General features: G+C 40.3%; 1 protein-coding gene across 1 annotated transcript; it reads right to left on the bottom strand.

Annotated features, from left to right (window-relative positions):
- Nucleotides 1-5,383: 5,383 nt before the first annotated feature.
- Nucleotides 5,384-23,673, bottom strand: LOC137258207 (uncharacterized). The gene is made up of 6 exons (XM_067795788.1): nucleotides 23,260-23,673; nucleotides 12,571-12,658; nucleotides 10,404-10,606; nucleotides 9,933-10,018; nucleotides 8,933-9,143; nucleotides 5,384-8,471 (listed from the first exon to the last, which is right to left on the bottom strand). Exons 1-6 carry the CDS (start codon nucleotides 23,563-23,565, stop codon nucleotides 8,352-8,354), a joined length of 1,014 nt encoding a protein of 337 aa, XP_067651889.1. The 5' UTR covers nucleotides 23,566-23,673; the 3' UTR covers nucleotides 5,384-8,351.
- Between the last annotated feature and the right edge of the window lie 374 nt (nucleotides 23,674-24,047).

The raw sequence follows: 24,047 nt of genomic DNA, 5'->3' as shown, positions 1-24,047 counted from the left end.
ATAGTCTATATACAAATAGTCTTTGCCAATAACATGGCAATGCCTGCCACAGCTAGAGAAGAATGAAATATAAAATGTGACTGTTACATATTCGCTATTTATCTTTTGATCTCACAGATGATTACCTTTTATGTGGTGGAGAGTTTAGTCATGGTCAGTCCTCAAAATCTATATATATATGAAATTACAGATGCAGGTACCCACTGTCAGTGTGTATTAGGGCTGTGACGGGTCCAAATTTTCTACCCGGGTACCCCGACCCCGCTTACCCTACCCTACCCTGACACCATTCATATTAATTCCTGACATCAAATTAGTACGAAATGGCAATATAGTCTTTAGTCTGGGGACACATTCTTTTCATATCTTAACAAGTAATATATTCAAAACAGGTGATTGTAAATTATGTCTAAATCTTCAAAAAGAATACAAAATTTCAAAGAACGATATTCGCGTAAATTGGCAATGAAGGCTGTCACCACATTTGAAGACATTGGTGCAAAATATTGAATTACATCAGTTTGAAAAGGGGTCATCGGTCAAAAAATGGAGAGGGTCACCGAAATTGACTGGAGTCTGTGTAATCCCCAAATGAAGGCTGTCACCAATTTCGAAGACATTGAGTACAACAGTTCATGAGATATCGCGTTATCAAGAATCGGGACGTACATGCATACGCCCAGACCCAGCTGAACACATAGTCCCCGTTCCGCATTGTCAATGAAGCATACTGGTGCTTCATTTCAATCTTTCAGATCCTGGGCAAAGTGTTCGTAACACTACGTCGTCCGTAAGCTAAATGTAGTATAGAGTTTACGATAGACCGTAATGTTACGAACGCTTTATGGATCGGGGGCCTGACCGCTTAGCAATAAAGTTGGGATTCCCAAAACATTTTAGACAAAGATACCTGGGTTTCCATGATCCATAAATAAATTCGGGGAGACATTTATATAATTTACACCAAGTCATATTACGCTTGCAGCAACGTAATCAATATTTCAGAGAGTCCATATCCGGTCTTTTAGTTGTGAACGGCATTTCCCATAACTATGCACATTCAATTTATCAACTGTTTCTTCTGAGGCATGTGGCATATGGATATGAAGAAACAAACTAGGAATTAAACTAGTTCTGGCTGAACGCTAAACAATGTTTTCTATGATTAGCTGTATAAATAGCCTAACCCATCACGTAATACAAGTTATAAAATCCCAAAATACACAATTACCACAGTGTGAAATGTTTCGAATTGTATACATGGAATACTAAATATTTGTAAGGGTGACAATGTTTCTATTCAGATTGCTCAAGGGTTTCCTTGTAGTTTTTAGCCCCTTAAGGAAAATCAAGCGAGCTGAACATCAATCGGGATTGTCAAGGCATAAAAGAAATGGCATGGGTAATGAAAACAAGCAACCAATTGCTGCATAATTATCTTTTATACCTTTTGTTGACTATAAAATAGTGATGATACCAGGTGTTCGGGAAGAACTGAGCATATCCTGTCTTACTGTCGTCAACATCAAAAGTCAATTATTCAGACAAAAGCGTAACAAGATGGGAAATGCGCATTAGTAAATTTTTAGTTGCCCTGCCTTACATGCATCAGTGGTTTCTTATTTATCCTGCCTAGGATGCATCAGTGGTTTCTTATTTATCCTGCCTAGGATGCATCAGTGGTTTCTAATTTATCCTGCCTAAGATGAATTGTGGTTTCTTATTTTTTTCTGTCTAAGATGCATTGGTAGTTTCTTAGTTGCCCTGTCCCAAATGCATGGGCAGTTTCTTAGCTTCCTACTGTGCTAGATGCGTGAGTAGTATCTTTGTTACCCTGCCTTCGTTTTCCCATCCAAGATGCATTGGTAGTTTCTTAGTTTTCCAATTCTAGGTGCATTCGAAGTTTCTTAGATTTTCCCATCCTGGATACATTGGTAGTTTCTGCGGAAGACGCAGTTCCTTAACTACGCCAAATCACGGGATGTTACTGTCACAAATGCACTATTATTAAAACACTGGGACACTGGACATGATACATATCCGATAATAATCGCTGTATCGTGACAAACTATTCACAATCTCCGTGATGATTTCTGGTAATGTCTTGTGTCGCGAATGGATTCCCGGAAAAGTTTGGTACAACGAACAAACCCGTTCATGACCTCAACAACCATGTATATTCTTCAATGGTGCCTTATTACAATGGTGCTTTGCTTTACCACTTGTTCGTGGAGTTCAGATCTGTCTTGGCGACACTGAAGCCAAGCTAGATACAGTGATGTCATGGTTCTGAGTGAACACTAACTAGACCCTCTCAGTGGCATGTCCTTGAGACTCTACACAATGACTTTAAGGTGTTTACAAAATTCCTCAAAAATGAGTTGCAGGCGGTGTTGCTCTGTTTGTGAGAAAGAGTATATGACAGAGTATCAGTGATGTTGATGTAAATGTAAGCAACCATATCACTGGTGCTAAATTAATCAAAACCGGTACACCCCTGTACATTATTGGCGTTCGTTTACCGTCACCAAACGTCTTAGACAGTGTGTACTTTGATGCCATGTATGATATGGTAGACGTGTATGATGAATGCTCGCAACTAGGTACAACTATCTTACTTGTTGATTTTAATGCCAATATATGTGTACGCGATAACTTAAGAGGTAGGGCAAAGTCTCTCTCTCTCTCGCGCGCGCGCACGTAACCTCAGCACGTAACCTTAGTTTAGTCGTGCCCCTAAACAGCAGCTGTATATACACATTTAGGGGTAAAAGTGGCAATGTTAGAAGTATGACTATGTGTTCATAGACCGTGAACTTCGCAGTAGTGTTGTAGGCTATTACATTGATACAAGCGTCCCATATTCTGTGTCTGATCACAGCCCTGACTTAGTATGTTTACTGAAATTTAAGAAAGGGTTTGTGCATAGGCTTTGTCAGTACAGACATACTTCATCACTGAAGAAAGAACGATTGAGCAAGTCATCACCAATGTTCCACATGCTTAATCTGGCAACAATGTATGACTTAGATATATGTTTGCACAACTATGTAAACCAATCTTCCTTCGTAACGGAGGCTGAGTGGTCTGTGCTGGTTAAAGAAAGTATACTTAAAGCTGACGGATCATATGGTGCTTCTGTGACGAAATCAAGACTTAATTTTGAACGATATCTGACTATAAGGTATCCTTAAAATGTTCACACACTGTGGCCTACATGTTATAAAATGCCAGAATGTTTCTGTGATATTGCTGCACTTCTACGTATCGGCACACTTAGCATTCAGTCTCCTGAGTATGAATGTGGCACAGTTGCCTATCATATTGTGAAACGCGTATTTCTACACTGTTCTCTCACAGATAATAGTAGAAATCATTTGGTTGAGTCAATAGTTGACATTCTGGATGTTAAACAAGAAATGTGGCTTAAATGTATAAAACTAATAGGAAAACCCTGGCTGTATCAACTAAAATACTTCTGTCTATCTATCTATCATCTATCTTGCTAGCTAGCTAGCTATCGAAAAAAGAAACGCATGTGCGATTTGTATTTTTAAAATCTATTAATTACGTGTTCAAACAATCGTCAAAATATTTAACAAACGTGTTGATAACATGATTTAAGACAATTGCACAAGTAAAAGGTCCCGTTGTCGCATTATCGGATTGATGCATTGTCGTGCTTTGGTTAATTTCGGTCTCATTTTGTTTGAATCTGAGAGGGCGACAACGAGACAGTGTCCTTTCGAGGGTTCCATACTCAGCTGTTAGCAAATTCGACAAATCAAGCCACACATTAAAAATACACATATTTTAAGATAAAAAATGGAAAGTTTGCATTAACATTGAATGTTTTGGTGCTTGACATGCCATGCAGCAAATATGTCTGTTTTCATTTATTTCAGTGTCATTTAAATGGATTTGTCTGAAAGCACAACACGTCGCTTCAGACAGAATAAAAAGAATCGTGCTCAGTTTGGCTGACGAATGTCAGCAGGCAAACAAACCAGACAACAGAATGATGGATCACCTTTTCCATTCATTTCCTGTGTGGTTCCCAACTTTCTAAGAGAGCTCCGTCTGTTTAAACATAATTGTATTTGAATAAATGCATGTATGTGCTGGATGAACAATTACTATTTGCAGATCTCTTCAGTATATATATATTACATGCACAATTTTCAGATTATACATCCGTCACATTAGCGACAGTTTCCTAGAAATGTGGAAAGAAACTTTTTTTGAGCATGGACAGTCAACATAGCCGCCACACGTTGCTGAATGATTATTCTCAGCATTTGTTGTGTTCAGATCGAAATCCCACACAATGGCCTCGCTAACATGAAGCAATAAGCGTTTATGTTCGTCGTGGTAGGAATGATGTAGTATGATTTTATCAATATCCCAGCAATATCACATTCTATCCATGTGGTGAACCAGACCTTCGACAATATTCCAGCAATATGGACCAGATAATCCAATGATCAACACCACGAGCATCGATCTACGCACGTGGGATTCGATGACATGTGTAAACCAAGACAGCGAGCCTGACCACCCGATCCCGTTAGTCGCATTTTACGACAAGCATGGGTTTTGCTGAGGATCAATTCTAACCCTGTTCTTCATGTGTCTGTTCATTTGTAATCAAAGGGAACAATATGAGGAAAATGTATCATTTCGTACGTGCTTCAAACATTATGCTTCATTACTGAGACATCATTTATACAACTGAGAACGCTTATATCAATATTTGCTAGTAGTCGCCAAGCATTTGACAATCATGTACTGCTATTGACCAGTTCGATGTTCTTCAGTGTACAGACATTGCGATATGTTTGTGGAATCGTCTCAATGAAAAGCAAAGTAGATAGAACCAATTTCTAGCTTACACTCATAAAGACTAATGATCCCAAATATAGCTTTTAATTGTTGGCGTAAAATCACTGTGCTGGGTATGAAATGGGGATAATGGCTGTCAAGAGCTGGGTAACAAAAAACATCCGGTTTTGTAGTTACCTACTGCGACAACATTGATGGCCATCAATAAAAACAGCATTATGTGGTTTCAAACCGTAGAGCAGTTAAAAGAACAGAACAGTTCAAGTCAATAAGTGACTCGGAGACAGATGCCAAGGTATTTGTAGACAAGAAAAGCCGAAAGACTTGGGAATACACTGTATAACACACCTGACAACATAGTGTATGTTTACAGTTAGTGCTTGATTGAAAAATTGAAACGGAAAGGTTAACCAAGAAATCGTTTCGTACTGAACCAGGACACATGACAGACGATCAATGAAAAATCAGTCAGTTGCGTTGACACACGCAGTTTAGGTTCACAAACAATAAAAACATTGAAATCGATTGATTAGGTGGAAAAAATAGTAGAGAGCATTTTATTAAATATTCAATAATATCTTCAGATTTGTGTTTTTGTCAAACATCTTGAAACATTCAAGAAAGTGTTCGAAGCTGAAAGGCAATCGGTGTTCACAATAAGGTTTGCTATGCGCTCATGTCGCAAGTTGCAAGCTCTTACATAGGTGCAGGCGGCCTTCTGGAAACTGACCCATCCGGAAACTTCTCAGACGATCAAGCCTGTTTGTTCATGTGTACAAGACCGGTAACTGTGAAAGCTATTTGCTGCCGACACCGGCACTGCAGTGAAGGCATCGACATCGCACCTGCCTGTAATGTCTTACATTCCACAGAAATCAGGATAGAAACAGTTAACAACAGCATTGATGGCCACTGAGTGGTATTAGCTTCTCAGTTAATTAAAACAGAGGAATACATAAACACTACAATGCAATACACGCACACTGTATGAAGAGTGATATATTTCAACGTGCTGTGTGCGTTTGTGTGTGCTCGCATAGACTGGAAACAGGCAAAAGTACAAACATACATAGAGAAGATTGACATCGACGAAATACATTCATGATCCTCATAACTAAAGTGACACGAAAGTATACACATGTAAACACACACATAGGCAAACACAATGACAGAAGTCCACCTCCTCTCCCTCCACACACGCACGCACGCACGCACGCACACACAAAATGACAGAAGCCCACCTTCTCCCCTCCACACAGACAGACAGACACAGAGAGGGAGAGAGAGAAACATGACAGAATCCCACCTTCTCCCCCTACACACACACACACACACACACACACACACACACACACACACACACACACACACACACACACACACACAAACAGGCACACGCACAAACAGGCACACATACACGCGCGCGCGTATATATGCATGCTTGGTAGAGTTAGCTACAGGTAAATAAGACAATACCACATCATAAACACACATCACAGTTAAACACCACAACCATACATCACAACCACACACGTCACATCCACACATCACAACCACACACTACAATGGTTACAAAAGTTCCCCTTTCACCCAACCATAAAGACAAAGCATGGTCTGACGAAATGCAGTAAGATAACCATTCAGAATTATCCACCGGGACCGGTCTTAAGAACCGATGACAATACAAACCATTTGACGAAATGAAATTAGTTACGTGAAAGCAATCGTTACGCGATGCCCATGAGACAGGTGGGTTTTTTTGTTATTAATTGAATAATTATGTTACAAAAGATATGCTTTAAGTAACCTCTTGGGTGAGTGAATGAGGACGGTTTTAACAATGTTCCTGCAATATCATGGAGGGACCCCAGATATGGGCTTTACACGTTGTACCTATCTGGAGAATCGAACCCTGCCATATGGATCAGATGTCAGGCTTGGTGACTTGGCCGGTTGATCATTATAACCCCTTTTTGTGGTATGCTGCTCATAGTATCAACCACTAGACTCGATTACGCGCAGGTCTTTGCGTAGTTTGAGTATTAATAAACGTGACGTTCAACACATAAAAGATTAAATCGCAGTTTTAGTGGTTACTAACATGGAACTAGAGTGTAAGTGATGATAGGATTTGTCTGTGGATTACTGACCAAACAAAACTCATGTAGCCAGGAACCCGTTCTAGAAAGCGATCTAAGCGTTATGACAGTCGTAAGTCTATATTAACGCATAGGATTAACGATCAACTTAGCACTACGTCAGTCTTAAGTTCATGGTAATGTAACAGTGATGAGGGTCCAGCTCCATTATCCCATTCTCAAGAATTACAAACTATCGGCCCCAAGGCAAACTAAAGGTATTAGGCTACGTGAGCTGTATATTTAATATCTTAGTCTAAGCGAGTTGCTTATTATATACTATTATACTATTACATATATTATTATAAAAGCACGCCAAAGCTGAAAAATGGAAATATCTGAAGGAGTTTTGATAATATTCATACAAAATGAACACCAATCATTATTACCTGAAGCGTGACCTGATCGGGATTGATAAAGTACAACCCCTAAAAGCTAAATGTTGGGGAGGGCACGAAAGCAGCCTCGTGGTGTGGCGACCAAACACACCAACAAGGGATGTTGATATTTTTCAATTTTTGTGCAGTAAAAAATAAAAGTAAGAACATGTCACGGCTGACAGAAACTCAGTCAACAACACCAGGGGTTGATTTTCTTTCAATATTCTACTGGGCCAGGCCAAGTAATCGTTCAAAATCCACTTGACAAATTAAAAATTGACCATGGTCAAGTTTAGTGTGGACATAGCATATGCCGTACTGGGGATTACACTTTCTTAATAAAGTATACATACCAGCATACAAAGTCAGTCGTCTTACCAGCCGTGACACCCACAAGATAGGAAGTCGGACAACTGGTAGTCTAGACTGCATACTTTGTGTACCCCTCTGATAAGTGTACTTGAATTTGTTCTTTACGAAGAAAGTGTAAACCCAAATATGACATATGCTGCATTTGACCACTCTCTAAATGGCATTGTGTAATCATTGAATGTGGATATTTACTTGACCGACCGGAGAATTAAAGGAGTTGAGCAATGGTAATTTTCAACCCTTTAACGCCATTGTATCTACGCATCGTCAAACACCGCAAAAAATTGTGGAACCGTTATCAGACCCTCTTGAGAAACGTCCACGATCGCGTCAGCAACAGAACTTCCAAAAGTTGGCACTCATGGGGCCCAGATACGATCTTGAGAACAAGTGACCTTCACCTTCTGTATGTTGTGCCAGATTTGATCAGGTATTAATCAGTGGATCATTCATACATTATATTAAGTATTAATCTGAAAAAAACGCTTTGGCGTCTCTTTCTGTCACAATAGATCTGAGGCTTAGGTTGTCCTCACTGAAACATCTGAATCTACGTGAGTCGTAGTATTAACGTAAACGCAAGCCTAGGAGTGTTTGAGTCTAGCTTGTGTCACTTAAATTAATACAATACGATTTCTATCATTCGAAGTGACACATGACCCTCTACAGAGATGGATACAGGCCCCGCTCCTGGCACTTTCTCGGTGTAGTTGATCATGTTCTGGCCATCGATTTGCAGCTGGAAGTAAAATAAAGAGTCATCATTACACATAATTTTTTTACTTTATCATTTCCAACCAGAGATCATATACCGACCCAACAAAGAGAACTGTATTATAGTGATGCTATCCTAAAGGTTTGTCAGCACCATATGAGAGACGTATTTCAGCCATGCTGAACGTCCTGTCACAAAATCATGATCCCAAAGCTTTCAAGTGTTTTATTGCAGGAAATCATTCCTATTATACCAGTTCATGCTCCAATTCCCGTGTGAGCCTCACCACAAAGTACTCGTTCCAGGCCATGCTGGATTACTCTCTGTACGTATCTTCAAAACATACAATGCAGGTCATGTTAAAGGTATGGTAGTGTCCAGCCCCATGCAACGTAATCCCGAAAAACGCAGATGGTTGTGGCCAAGAAATACCTACATTACAAATCTCACAACTTGAATATAAACGGAGTCAGACTGACACGTACCCTGTATATTCCACTGTGTAGTGTTATCCTGACCTCTGTTTCTTGTCCTACCAACATAGGTAAACTTGGAGTACGGGTCGGTACTAACCAAGAACCTCCAATTCGACTGTTCATTACTGTTGTATTTACGTAGGTATCGAATTGAAATCTGAACTCTGATATCAAAAGTACGTCGGTGTCTTTCCAAAGCCAGATATTCCATCTGTGCTGGCTGAAATCATACATGGCAAGAATTAGGGATGCCGTGACAGCTCTATATACACACATCACAACCACACATCACAATCACACATCACAATCACATCAGATCACACTCACACACCACAACCACACATCACAACCACATACCACATCACAACCACACCAAAGTCACAACCACACACAACAACACATCACAACCACACACCACAATAACACACCTTAACACCACATCACAATCACACACCACAACACCACATCACAATCAGACACCACAACCACACACGTCACAACTTCACACATCACAACCACACACATCATAACCTCAGACATCACAACTACACACCACAATCACACACATCACAACCACACACTGCAACCACACACATCATAATAACACACATCACAACCATACACCACAATCATACACATCCCAACCACACATTACAACCTCTTATATTCAATGCATGGCCCTCATGATGACCAGCTCACGTGTGAGCGTGTGTGTGTATGTGTTTGTGTACGTGTACGTGTACGTGTACGTGTGTGTACGTGTACGCGTGTGTGCTTTCTTACATATCAACCTTCACTCATTTTCCGCCACAATCTCCAATGCCCCTTTTCCAAACCAGAACCAGCCCACCTATAAGCTCACCCATCCCACACCCAGAACTACACCTGCACCCATGAAATGTTCACATGCTCAGAGAATGTGTTACATTTCTTACATAAGGAGGACATATCATTAAAATATCATGAACGGTATTATTCTATGTACTGTAATCTCATGCATGAATATTACCTTGCGGCATATATCGGTGTTCCGATGACAGTCGCCGTGAACTTGCTTGATGGTCCACAAGGTAGTGGATAGAGACTGCCCAAGGTCTGCAGGCGACAAACAAACTCGTCTGTTTATCAAAAGAGTTTGATGGTGGTAATGTGTTCTGTAATTGCTTTATTTAACTATGAATATTTAGACAAAATAGAAGTTCATGAAAGATTTGCTTTCGTGCGTGTGATTGCAATCAGAAACGTGGTTGTATTCTTTAGCTTTACACCTATAGCTTCAAAAATACGTAAACAACGAATTAATCTGGTTTTCAGACACGCAAGCGACCTATAATTTCCCTTTCCATTTCCGTTTGTATTCAAGAATATATTTTAGATTACTCCTAAACACGATCCAAAACTTACATCAATTATTTCTGATAATAATATTTATAGTCAGTAGACAATGATACATTCTTTGAATATATAAGCTTACGCTTACCGGACTGTGCCAAATATTCCGAGTACACAAGCCAGTCGTCATATTCTCCCAGTGTCCAGAGGATTGGCAGATACTGGTAACTTTGTCATGACAGGCTGTGAAGTCCTGTTTGCAGGTGTAGGTTGTTACAGCACCCTGGTCATGGCCCTCGTACGTTTTGCTGGCGCCCGTCACCTCTGGGGGCTGACCACACCCTTTGAACTCTCAAAGATAAAATAATATATTCCGGTATAAATATGGGTCAGCCAGGGTGGAAGCATTTGATGATTTAAAAGTCGTGGTCATGGTTGTTCGGTTGTCATGGAAGCGTGAGTAGATCAAAAGATCAATAGTTTTGTCTTCACAGATGCGTCTGTACGTCAATAATGTATTTGTTATTTGTTCATAGTGTTGGTTCAGGGCTCTGTTGGCAAGGTATGCGAGTTGATTTAATCACTATATTTTTCAATAGAAGAAGTAAAGCTACTACTATTATAGAACCCGTAAAGATCCGGATTAGAATTAAGTTTTAGCAATTCACGTTTTTCGGACGAGGCATTGAATGGGATCGGCTGGCCAGGATGTCTGCCGGCTGATGAATGTCTTGGTATTCTACTTCCGCAGATCGATACAAACGATCTCAATCATTCTAATATCGGTAATTGCAACATCTCAACAAACGTTTAAATATATTTCGGATTGCTGTCTCAAACGCATACAGTATGTGACGCTCCTTCTTATAATTTAAAGCAGTTAACCACTGGCTATAGCTGAATGTGGCGTTAAACAATAGTATTACTCTTATTTGGACATGTACTGTCACAAAAAAGATGCATTAATGCATTTTCACGAATTCAATATGCTTCACCTTTAAAGTGAGAAAACACATGTAATTCTGGATCAGATGCAGCCACAGTACTCAGTATAAAAGATCAAATGCCTGTAATTCATGTTTTGCTTATAAAAGGAACAATAAGTGAAAGTGTCCGTTCCCAGTTGGGCCTTGTTTTCAGTATCTGTTGTGGCCACCACAAACACATGGACTAAATCAGCATTTGACACCCCAGCAACAGTCAGTCTAACGGTGATATTTACGTACGCGTCGAGGTCATCCTACAAATACTTGATGAGGTTGAGGTTTGGATTATCGTGGAAGTTCTGTAACGTTCTCATTCTGAAAATACTGAATGGTGGCATGTGCTGTGTGAGGCCTGTCGTTATCTTGCTTCACCAGCGGTCTGTGATTGGAATTATGTGAATCCTTACGTTTTCGTCTCTGCACCGCACAGCAGTTAAATTGCCCTGAAGGCTCACAAATTTTGGGATGTGATTCCCCACATCATGACACTTCCAATACCAAATCGATAAATCTGGGCGACAGAATTCTGGGCGGAAGGTCCATTTTGACGTTGATACAAGATAGTCTTCCGTCACGTGACTGAAGCAGAAAGCATTATTTGTCAGAGCCATACACGTCGCCAGTAGTTTCCAGAACTGAACGTCATTGCGCCCGTCGACGTAGATGTATTCGTCGCAGCACAGGGCCAAAATACGGCTTCTGACTCCAAGTCAAGCTTCTCGTAAATGGTTTTCACTTGCAACTGCACTAGTGACGGTCCGGTTCCGCAAATGAAGTACCCAGATGTACCTATTTTGCGCTGCAGTAGCAATTCGAGGCCGATCGCGCGTAGCACTAGTTCTGTCAAATCCGTCCCATAAACGACTGAAGCTGGTGAATATTGAGGTGCGATGCAACAGTAGATTGATAGTACTCCAGATGTTCAATGACATTGTTTTAATTTACGGGATAGAGTCGCGCATAACGATATTCTTTCATTTAGCAAAAAATTCCAATGACCGTCTCATAGCAAAACGGTCTTATATAGACAATGTCCTGCTCTCGATTCCTGAAACCCGCACGTGCACGTTTTCTCCATGACATTTCTACGCAAGTTATTACTTCAGAACATAAATGTGCATTGGCGTTTCCGATGATGCTTTTAGGGCAAATGTATTCATTTGTAATGGTGAAATAATAACAATGAACTCTAACGTTGACACATAATTAAAAGATCAATGTCGCATATGCGTTTCTTTTGGGGGAAGGTATGGTCAAAATAACCAGCTGTTTTCAGTTATTGACTGTTAACAATAAAAGGTGAAACCTAGAAGGATGCAGTCCGTTTACCTGGAACACAAGTGGCACGATGAAGCCGATCTACTTGGCATCGGTCGGTCCCTTGACACGCCATCGGAGAACATGGCCCTGCGAAGGACTGGAACAAAATATAACGGACAATGTGAAGAAAATGTGAAGAAACCGTTCGAGATGAATTTTGTGCTGGTCTGTGCGCTCGTGTAAGTAAGAAAACACGAGATTAAAGAAGGGTTCTCGTTCACAGGCAGTAAAGAGGTGGCGAGAAATATTGCCAAATAGGTTGATTGAAGGGGACGACAAAAATGCAACAATTCCCTTTTTTCAAGTAAAACCTAAACATTTGAGCTACTGATTGACAAGTCTTTTGCGGAATGCATTTGTTCGCTGGTGCGATTTCATTATTCCATTAACAGCACTATTCAAAACCAACTAAAACGTGCGTACATGCATGCGTGCGGCAACCGCCATAGAAATCACACATGTAACAGAAAATTCTAGACGCAGCCATAACTAATTCAGTTTTAAAGTCTGAGTCAAGGTGTGTGTCTGTAAATGTATGTATGCGTTGTTTATGTGCGTGCGTGAGTGCGTGCGTTATCATGTGCGAATAAGCGCACATGTGTGTAGGCATGCCTGCGTGTGGTGCGTGCGTGTGTGTGTATGTGTTAAAGCTCTCAGTGATCTTTCATTCAATATGACAGCAGTTGTTGGATCGTGTGTGAACAAGATAATCCACTGGTAGATGATTTGAGGTATGATCCATGCAGTTTGGGTACGATGATAAGCAATCGACAATGCGGACCGTAATCATATAAACTATACAAATTACCGTTGACATAGCAACAGATTTTTCTAATTATTTGTATGAAGGTGGTTATTTCCAATATACTCATTGTAAATACCGCTAAATTCTGACTCGCAGCTGAGTCAAGACATCCCTCAAAGTTCCTCTGAGCCCATATCTGAAATTGGCCCCCTTGATCAGGATCCTAGTCGATAAAGAACAAATGACCTATCCTCGACACACCTTTAACATAGATCACTAGTTTGTGGGCATGGTTACATGGTCTCTACTCGGGTCTCGGCGATATCGGTGGTCATCAGAAATGGACTTTACGCAATATACCCATTAGGGCAGCTGAACTCTGGTCTTCAGGCGTGACTAGCGAACGCTTTAACCATTAGGCTACCCCCAATTGGTTGGGCGTCTGTGTGTGTGCGTGTGTGCGTGTGTGTGCGTGTGTGAGTGTGGTGACGGTGGGTAGAGGATGGAGTCTTTATGTCACTCTTCTGCCGCTTCTGCGTAGATGTAGATCTGAACAGTCATGAAACACAGGAGGCGGCCCCACATCTTCCTTTCGGCCATGTTTCGGAGGCATAAGTCAGTGGTAGTGAAGTGGCAATTTGATGCTTGCTGTTTGATTCAAATCATCCTTAATCCATGTTTTACCAATGTCTTCATTTTCATCACTAACTCCAACCCCAGCTCCATCTCAGATCTAACACCTGTAACTCTTAATCAAATCTAAACCAAATGACGTGGGGTTCAAAACACATTTTCAAAAGCCACTTGCCAAAGGTCACGTGACTTTAAGAAAGTAACTTGTCCTGAGTAACTTTCCCCTTGCCTTGATTTTTATGACATAATCACGATAATGAAAATATGAAAGAATAAATCAACATGGTATTTGATGTTAATGTTTAGTGGACTATTTATAAATAGCAAAGAAAGATAACTCTACTTTATTATCATTGTGAAATTTAATAGCTACATCTTGAGCAGACATGAAATGAAACACAAGTATATTTAAGTGAAAGTGAAACCGTAAGCAGAAATTATCTAGCCCACGAACAAGTAAGATAACATTAATTGATTGCCCGAAATGAAAACTGACTTGTCCCTGGCGTCCGACGGTGATAATTTTGAACCCCTGCAATGTTATGAGCAAGTGCATGACTTAACGTGAACCACCTTGAACAGTAGAGCAGTTACTTCACTATGTACAAGCTTAATGTGGTAGGAAAACCCAACTTATGCAGGTCTTGAACGATTCCCACTTTGGAGAATCCAAAGTACGGGTTTGTAGGAACTCGAGTAGGACGACGCGGGATTAAAATGCCTGTTGGCTTCCGGCGTACTCACGAGAAACACCTGCGTCCAGCGAATCGCGACGCTGTAGTCGACTGAGTCACCAACGCTCCCTGGTGATAAGAAAGTACCAGGAACAATAAATTGCACGTTCAATGAATATGTAATGGTTCATTTATTCTTTAGTCTTAATTAGCTAATACGTTTCATTGGATCCCTTTATAAGATAAGTATCCTGTTTTTGCTAATAACGATACCCTGCGGGCTCAGTAGAACCCAGATGATTTGTTAAATTGTTTAAGTTTCTTTGTTATATTGCTTTAGTACCACTGTGTCTCCTCTATACTTAAAATGTTTTGTTTCCTTGTTGCCTACTCAGCAAAAATTCCAGTTACATGACATCGGTCTGTAAGTAATCGAGTCACGACCAGACAATCACGTGATTAACAGCATAAGCATCAGCCTACACAACTGGGATACAATGACAATGTCAACCAAATCAGCGAGGTTAAACGCTCGATCGCGTTACTCGCCCCTTACGACAAGCAGTGGTTACTGAAGACCAATTCTAACCCGCATCTTCACGGGTCCGCCATAGTCAGAGATGTTCTCTACAAAATCTGGAGCCGATAAACCAGTGACTGATAGCATGATCAACGCCTCACATCGTGCTTGGTCCAACCTTAATCTGTCACGTCATATCGTTGCAATTAGATCCATATCCGTCGTGTCTAGCAAGACAGTTTCTAACCCGGTTCGTCACTGGTTCTCAACACATATACTGAGTGAATGTGACAGATGAATAAAGATGGTGGGACTAGTAGGAACATGAGCAACGTGTTAATGGCACGAGTATGTTGTAATGGTGCAAAGAAACATGCAAGACAGATGTACTAAGTCAATGGGTGAACGCTTGAGATGATCCATGCGTCCATTTGTATGGTTAAACATAAATGGTAGAGCCTGAATGAATTTGCTATTGCGAATTAATCGAGACCTCCCCACTCCTAATGCAGCGCCTTGCCAAGATAGTGGCTTACCAATCACGACACTCATATGCCTTGGTTCGATTCCCCATATCGTTCGGAACAGTGTTTGAAGCCCATAATCTGGTGTTCCCTTCCTCCTATCGTCTTCATATATTGCTAAACGCGTCGTAAAACTAAACTCACTCAGACACTCTCGACTTACTCTTCCGTGTACTATTTACAGCGGTATCCTGGCAGTCACAGTGGTTCCCACCCATAGCATTACACACACTTAACTCTGTAACCCAACATCAACGCTTTCCTGACGTTCACAAGATCATGTCAAGGCCGAGGGTATTTGGTAAATTCAGAGTAATTTTATATGATCAGCACTAAATCTGGCATCCTAAAGCAAGATATGTCAACGGTACAACAATACACGATGGACGAGCAAGCAGAACATTTCTGGTCTTGTTGGACACGCCGGTGGCTAGGAGCAAGCAAACGACGACTAATTAAGTGGCTGTTTGGGCTCCTCAAGCTTGCTTTCTGAGCAGTTGACTTTGACTTATGTTGTTTACCATGTTTGTGCTTACTTACTCTATTTGTGCTTACTGAAACGTATTTCAAAGACAACGAATCAATGGGTCTGAAAACACACTGACTATATTCAAGTTCTGCGAGTTTCAAAGCCTTTAGGATCATAATTTTGTAGACCCATTCCCAAACATGATTCCATTGATTCCATTAACACGTGAATAGCACGCCACAATGAAAACAATGTAAGCTGAGTTATTGAATTTGATTTTTTTTTTTCTTTTTATTCCTTTTGTTCTTTTTTGTTTTAGGTACTTTTTGTGTGTTTATAGGAAAATAATCCAGAAGCACCATGTGTGTACTTTCTTTTGTGCGTAAGTTTACGATGGGAGGCACCAACAGCTTCAATAACATTCCAATAACATTAAATTATAACATTTTCTAGGAAAACGTGATGATGTCATTTTCAACAACTTGCGCCAAAATTTAATACAGCGCTTATACGCATAGTTATATACAGGAAATCTTCCACATTCCCCCCTAGCAACCTGGTTAGAGGTGGTAGTTTTAACACCTAATACTTTTTTACAAGCCAAAGTGTGGACAGTCTCGATGGGAGAAGTAAGATCAGTCTAGACCCCATACCTCAGCGCCATAAAGCAGAATAGGTATAACTTTAGAATCAAAGATTTTAAAGAAGAAATGACTATTCGAAGACTGCAATTTGGAAATAGATCTGAGTATAATAAACAAAGCCTTTTTAGCTTGTAAAACTGAGTTATCAAAATCTTTATACCAAGCTAATGTTTGCGAAAATTGAATACCCAAATACTTGTAAGAAGATACACAATCAATACGGATATCTCCAAGAAACCATTTTTCTTTTTTTTTGAAAGCTTGCCACCGTGTCTAAATACTAAGATTCATCTAAATTTATAGTAAGGTCATAATCAATACAGTGCTGTTTCAAAACATTAATACGCTTTTGTAAACCATATATTGTGTCAGAGAAGAGGACAACATCATCAGCAAAGAGTAGGAGAAATAACTCTGTCAACTCGGGGTGCATTTGGATGCCTGGATAACACACGGATTCAATATTATCGTGGTCGACCGTACACCAATGTTACACTGAAACCTTTCTGTAAACATATTATTAGCTTTGACACAAGATTTGACGCTATAATAAATGGACTTAATTGACCTCGCCATTTTAGGAGACAGACCCTTTTTATTCAAAATCAACCATAACTTTGACCTATTAATCAAATCAAAAGCCTTGGAAAAATCTATGAAAATAGCATACAATTTTTGTTTTTTGGAAAGAATTCTTTCTGCAATATTATATAAAATGAAAACATTGTCAATAGTGGAGTACCCAGTTCTAAATCCAGCTTGCGACTCAGAAATGTTACCAAAAGCATCAGACCAAAATTGCAGCCTTTCCTTAATGATTGAAATGTATAACTTACTAAAAACACTGAGAACAGTGATATCTCTATAATTGGAGACATCATTTACATCACCCTTCTTATGTATGGGAACAATTATACCGACAGACCAGTTTTCAGGAAAAATACCCTTATCAAACAGAATCTTAAAGAGAGTAGTTATTATAGGGGCCACCATATCACGCGAGTGCTTGAAGAACTCTGCAATTACTTTATCATCACCAGCCGATTTAGAATTTTTAAGGGCATCAATTGCTTTTAACACTTCATCAACTGAAATAGGGGAATCCAGAATATATGTAGCATTATCGTCACAAATCTCAGATGCATAAAAAAATTCATTTATATTATTAGAATTGGAGGCCATGAAAATACCAGAAAAATAATCATACCATTCCCGGAGTGGCTAATACGGATCGGATTAGAAAACCTTTTTCAAAACATTGCAAAATTCCTTGCTATTATTGAGGCTATCATTCAGAGCCTGTACGACTTTATCGTGGTAGGAGCGTTGCTCATTTCTCGTCACAGACGTAAACTTATTTTTCATATTTAAATAATCTCTAAGGGACTCATCATCTCTACATCTTCTGAAGACACGTAAAAGCCTTTCCCTCTCTGTGCGATAATAGCTACATTCAGAATCGTACCATGGTTTAGAAGTGGTAAAACCAGAAGAAACTTTACGTTCCATACATATACCAGCTACACAAATCGCTGTAGGAAATAGTTCAACAGCATCAAAAACATTATCAAACATGAGATCTAAACAATCAGTCATCTTTTTTACAATTTTTTCTGACAATAAATTTTCACGAAAGAGTTCAGCTTTGCTATCATCCCAGACGTAACGATATTGATTAGCACGTGCTGTGCCTGCTTCTTCATCATGCATGTTTTCTACATGGATATCACGTGGTTGAAATTGACAAGATAACGGTAAGTGGTCACACTCTGAAGAGGGAATGCAGAATTGTTTACAGTTTCTGAGTACAAGCGGTGAGGCAATAACATAGTCAATGACACTCCTTCCAGAATGACTTGTAACTGTAAAATCGCCATGGGCATCCTGTCCACAACGGCCATTCATAATGAACAGGTTTAAAGTAGCACACCATCTTAGAAGTTTCTTGCCTGATTCATTAACAATTTTGTCACATGATTTACGTGTTGTATTTATTATATCAGACTCTATACTAAAGTGTTCATCTCCAATGATTTCAGCGATACTATCTTCAACACTGTCGGGTTCTTCGCCAGTTCTTGCATTAAAGTCACCACCTATGATAACATTTGGGTCTTCTAAATCACACCATAGGGCGAGCAAGGTTTCAAAATAAAATAACAATCCGCAAGAGAATGGTTTATGGTCATACCATGATGAACCGGATACACAGTTGACGAAAGGACATCTTTATCAAAGCCAAACATGGACTTATCTAGTAGTAAAAAAGCAGCATTATCAATGATTTTATCAAATTTCACATATTTGATTAAATTGGATCTTATTAGAAGCACAACACCACCAGAAGGTCTGCCTGTAGTAGAAGTTTTCACAGCGTCAACACAATAACACTTATAATCATGAAATATTGATGAGTAATCAACTCCTACAGTCCAGGTTTCAGAGAGACCAATGATATTATAATGTTTGAAAAATACTAAGAAATTATTATCACCACTTTTATTCTGAAATCCTGCTATATTCCAAAAAAGACAGTTTATCACAGTGTTTACATCCGGGCGTAGTGTCATGGGTCGGCCCCACCCCTATGCGCGCGTGGAGTTGCTGTCAGGTGATGCGTAGGGGTGAATCCCCCCTGGAAGGCGTGTCCTCCTCATGTGTAGACTCGTTGTTCCTTTCATCCTGTGTACCCCCAGCCGGGCGACGGTCGACCACGATCAACTTGCCATTCTTATAATAACCATGTTTATTCTGCTGCTTGAGATCGGAGATTTTTCTTTGACAGAGGAATTATTTTTTCACTTGTAACTTTAAACTTCACCAGGAGTGGTCTAGGGCGTTTCGAAAAACTCCCTATTCTATAGGCTTCTAAGATGCTGTCCTGGTTAAAACTGTAATCCGTGGAATGTTTATTTAGAATTCATACACAAGTTCTTTAATATCGCAATTAAGTTCATCTGGTAGTTCGCTCAGACCATGGATGAGAGCGTTATTACGACGATTATGCTGTTCGATTCGTTGTAGATTATTTTGAATGTCACAAATATCTGAAGTTGAAGTTGAAGTTTCTCACAAAGATTGTCATTATATTCTACTGACGATAAACGGTCATTCATCGCATCCATCTCAGCACGTAAGCTGTTCTGTTGAGATTTTATGCTTTCTATGTCATCCTGAATTTCACTCACCGATGCGTTCAGCTTCCTGGTGTCTGCTTTGACGTCACGTATGTCCCGCGAGAGCTCGCTCTTCATCGAACGAATCTCCCGTAAAAATTAATCCTTTATAATTGATAATTCGCTTATGACGTTACCTAGCACCGGGCATGATAACGGCCCGTAGTCTTCCAATTTGGGGGCATTATCAATTTGGCCCGCTCATTTCTGAAAACATGAGGACTTTTTGAATAATAATTCTATGCATCAGCATTATTCCTCAGTTCGTCTGTATTAATATTCAGTCCATTATAACATTAACAGAAAGGTCAGATTTCTGTCTGTTAGTACAAGTACAAGTGAACGTCGTTACTGCCACAATGGTCATCAAATAATTATTTCGATCTGTGAGCGACATATTGAGTGCAGAATAGTTGCAACCCCAGTGTCGTGGAAATAACTTCCAACTTAACTGAAATTATACTCAACAACAAAAGCTCTTGTGACGCTGTTAAAACGGTGTAGAAAAAACAAATAACAGAACGAAGTTGATACAAACACTTTTATGTCATAGAACAGATATTTGACCGCTTGATGACAACCATCATTTTGGATCAGTGACAATGTCAAAGAGTAGAAACACCGATCTGAAAGCTTGGGGTAAAATGAAAAGTTCCAGTATGGCCACCAGCAGAGATGTTGCAGCAACACGCCTCCGTGGCATGGAACGAATCAGTTGTGTATGACATCGTTGTGGGATGTAGTCCCAGATCTCACGAAGATGTTGTTGCCGTTACTGCAGCGTTACAGGAGGATTTGATGAGTGTCGCAAGCGTCCTTTCATTTCATTCCAAACGTGCTCAATAGGCGACATCTACGGTGACTTAGCTGGCCAGAGAAGCATATCAACATTGTTCTGAGCCAGGAAACGTTGAACAAATTGGGTAGTGTTCGGTCTGTCGTTGTCCTGCTGTAGCGCCGCCCCAGGTCCAGGTTGCCGTATGGACGGTAAAACGATTGGCTATAGAACCCCTTCATGATATCGCTCCCCTGTCAGATTACCAGCGATGATGGGAACGCCTGTCTTGTGTGTAGCCGCAGTTCTGCACCAGAATCTCCCTACCGCCTCCAAACCGATCAGTTTCCTTGACACAATTGTCAGCATGACGTTCGCCACGTCGACGGTGATCTCGCACACGGTCATCAGCTCTGTGAAGCGATTTAGAACATGTAACCATAATTTACCTATTGAGGCGGGGCGCTGGTATATTATTCTAAGGGACGAGAGAACTTGCCAGCTATGCACTTCTAAAAACATTGCGGACAAGTATCATTAATTTATATTTCCTTACTATTGTTAAGCATTAGATACTTTGAGGAAGCAATATCTACCCACCCATCTAATCATTTTTCCTAATGAAATAAAAAATATTATTTGTTAAAAGATATAGTGAACCTATCAAAATACTAGTATATTGTAAAAATATCATCCCTTATCAGAAGAAGATGTTAACATGTTGTTTTCCTGCCATCTTGGATCTCAGCTGATTTTGTATTTGTATGTATGTTTAGAGTATATGCTCTTGTACCACCAAGGTGGTTTTTGAGATTAAAGAATTCAATTGCAAACCTGAACTTATTCGTGAGAGGGCATGATTCCACCTCACATGCTGTCTTGCCCACTGTAGACGTTGTTGACAATGTTGTAACGTCAAAATCCGCCATCTTGATGGGCGTCCTGCGATGATCTCAAATCGCCGTAAACGTTGACGAACAGTTTGTGTTGAAATCCCGGACGGTTGCTGCTGTGGCTGTTGCTGATTAGAAGCAGTTCCAGAGGTCTGTCGAATTCAGTTGTCTTGACGTCGGGTCGTTACAAGGATGTCGACCAGTACGAGGACGGTTTCTGGCGTGATTTGTCTGTTGGTGTCGTTGCCACAAGTTCCTTGTTGAATTTCGATTGACATTGAATCTGCGAGCAACCACTCGGTGTGGAATGCCGGATTCTAATATTGTTAAATTGTTTTTGATTGTCTTTGGTCAAGGCGCTTTCGTTGTATTTTTGATATTGCAACATTGTGGTCGACATTGATAAACATTCGACTAAGCAATCGTTCCTTGCGACTGATATAGTATGGGAAGCATGTGTTATAGTAGACTGGCTGTCAGGAGCAGTTTGTACAGTAAGAGGTTGTTTAGATTCTTTCCATGTCAGTTTGGCGGGAATCAGACACTGATTTCGTTTTTCTCGAGATACCAGTTGAATAATTAACTGTTTCAGATGACTTTGATTGAATCTGATGTGAAACGTCGATATTGGGGAAATCAAAGAAAGATACATTATTTTATATTTTAACCTCAGAATTCTCATGATTGGACCCGCCTGTCAAGCAAACTTTTGAGCAAGAAACATGGTCGCCACTTCAGTTTACACATTTATTATCTTCAATGCAATCAGGATCCTGCTGGTCCTAACTACAACAGTAACATCGATGATCAGTGCGGCAGGAGTTTGAGCCATGGCCAAACGTTTCATGGGTATAATATCGGAGTTGAGTGGGGATATGCACTTATAGTTCCATAATGAAATATCCAGATTTCATTGATTTGCGTACTGTAGTCAAGGAAACAGTTAAGTATTGCTTGAAACATTTCTTATGCTCAGTTGCTTGAAGTGCTTAATCCATCAGTTAGTCAACTATATCGCCCACTTACATATCTGCCAAACAATAGACTCTGTCTCAAACAATACCTCTGCTAGCTCTACTAGATGAATCGACTGTTGTCTCCTTGCATACTCTACAAGCAGCTGACCTTCTCGGGGACATGAGACGCCCTGTACTTCTCCACATACAGACTACATTGTCTTGTACAGTTCTACTTTACGAAGTAAAGTTTTGTACTTGTATACTCCTTAATACGTCGGGGCAGTTGAGTAGCCTATTGGTTACAGCGTTCGCTGAAGACCCAGGTTCGATTCCCCACATGGGTACAATGTGTGCAATCCTATTTCTGGTGTCCCCCGCCGTGATAAGCGGTGTAAAACCATACTTATTCATTCGCTTAACAAGTCAACGTTTCCTCTTGTGAGAAAACTCCGAAAACACAAATTATTTACGTCGATCGCTCTACAGAAAAGGTATTGTAGTTCTAAAAAGGTTTACATTTATTACTAACAAATCAAGTGATTTATGCCAAGAGAAAACCTGAAGCAATATCATCAGTGAAAACCATAGCGTAATGAAACAATCAAGTTTGAAATTATTTTTCCTTCTTAAAATAATACATTCAAGTTTTTCTGTTTTTAAATTTAATTTATCAAACGGACACAAACCTTTGGCCAGTGAAGAATGTCACTAAAGAGGAATCCCGTTCTCTCAACAACGTTTCCATTGGCATTGTCCTTATCGTTGAGAAGGCAGGTGCGCGTTTTCTCGTCAAATCCAAAGGATAGACATCCTGAGGACATGAGACATTCTGAGGCACAAGTATACAAAGACGGACTCCAGAACTTCCTAAACGCCTGGTGTTCCATGTACTTGTCACGCTGTATTACAGTAGCCACGTCAAAACAACTGTCACAGTGGACAAGCTTCACAATCCCCCAAATCAGGAAAGCAATATCACCATAATTAGACATCCTCCTGGAATGAAAGCGAGTTGCAGCTATCCAGCACTCTACAGGTACTTATAATGAACATCGCTTGCTGTCTTGGCCGACTACATCGATTTTCAGACAACACGGAATGTCTGGTGACATGTTCATCTGTACATGCACATTAGGGGCTCCACGTGTTTTATGACGCAGACGTGAGTGAGTGTGTGAGTGAAATTAGTTTTGCGCAGCGCTGAACAATATGGCGGTGGTCTGTAAATAATCAAATCTGGACCAGACAATCCGCTGATCAATAACATGAGCATCGATCTGCACAATCGGGAACCGATGACGTGTCAACCAAGTCAGCGAGTCTTACGACAAGCCAAGTCACCTTTTATGGCAAGCATGGGCTGCTGAAGACCTATCCTACCCCGGAACCGTCACGACGAAGAAGAAGAATGGGATGGTCATCGATAGTACATAACATCCCCTCCCTTGCACTTGTCATGTGTTGGATGTGACCT

This window comes from Haliotis asinina, chromosome 12, assembly GCF_037392515.1.
Source record: "Haliotis asinina isolate JCU_RB_2024 chromosome 12, JCU_Hal_asi_v2, whole genome shotgun sequence".
Lineage (NCBI taxonomy): Eukaryota > Metazoa > Mollusca > Gastropoda > Lepetellida > Haliotidae > Haliotis > Haliotis asinina.
This window is presented reverse-complemented; position numbering and strand designations above follow the sequence as displayed.

Bases quoted from the DNA above. Each gene is read 5' to 3' on its own strand.
- LOC137258207 (XM_067795788.1), bottom strand. From the start codon at position 23,565: ATGTCTAATTATGGTGATATTGCTTTCCTGATTTGGGGGATTGTGAAG. The intron at 12,659-23,259 runs GTTTGTGTCCGT...ATTTTGTTCCAG, and splicing joins ACATTCTTCACTGGCCAAAG to TCCTTCGCAGGGCCATGTTC. The intron at 10,607-12,570 runs GTAAACGGACTG...TTTATCTTTGAG, and splicing joins TCGTGCCACTTGTGTTCCAG to AGTTCAAAGGGTGTGGTCAG.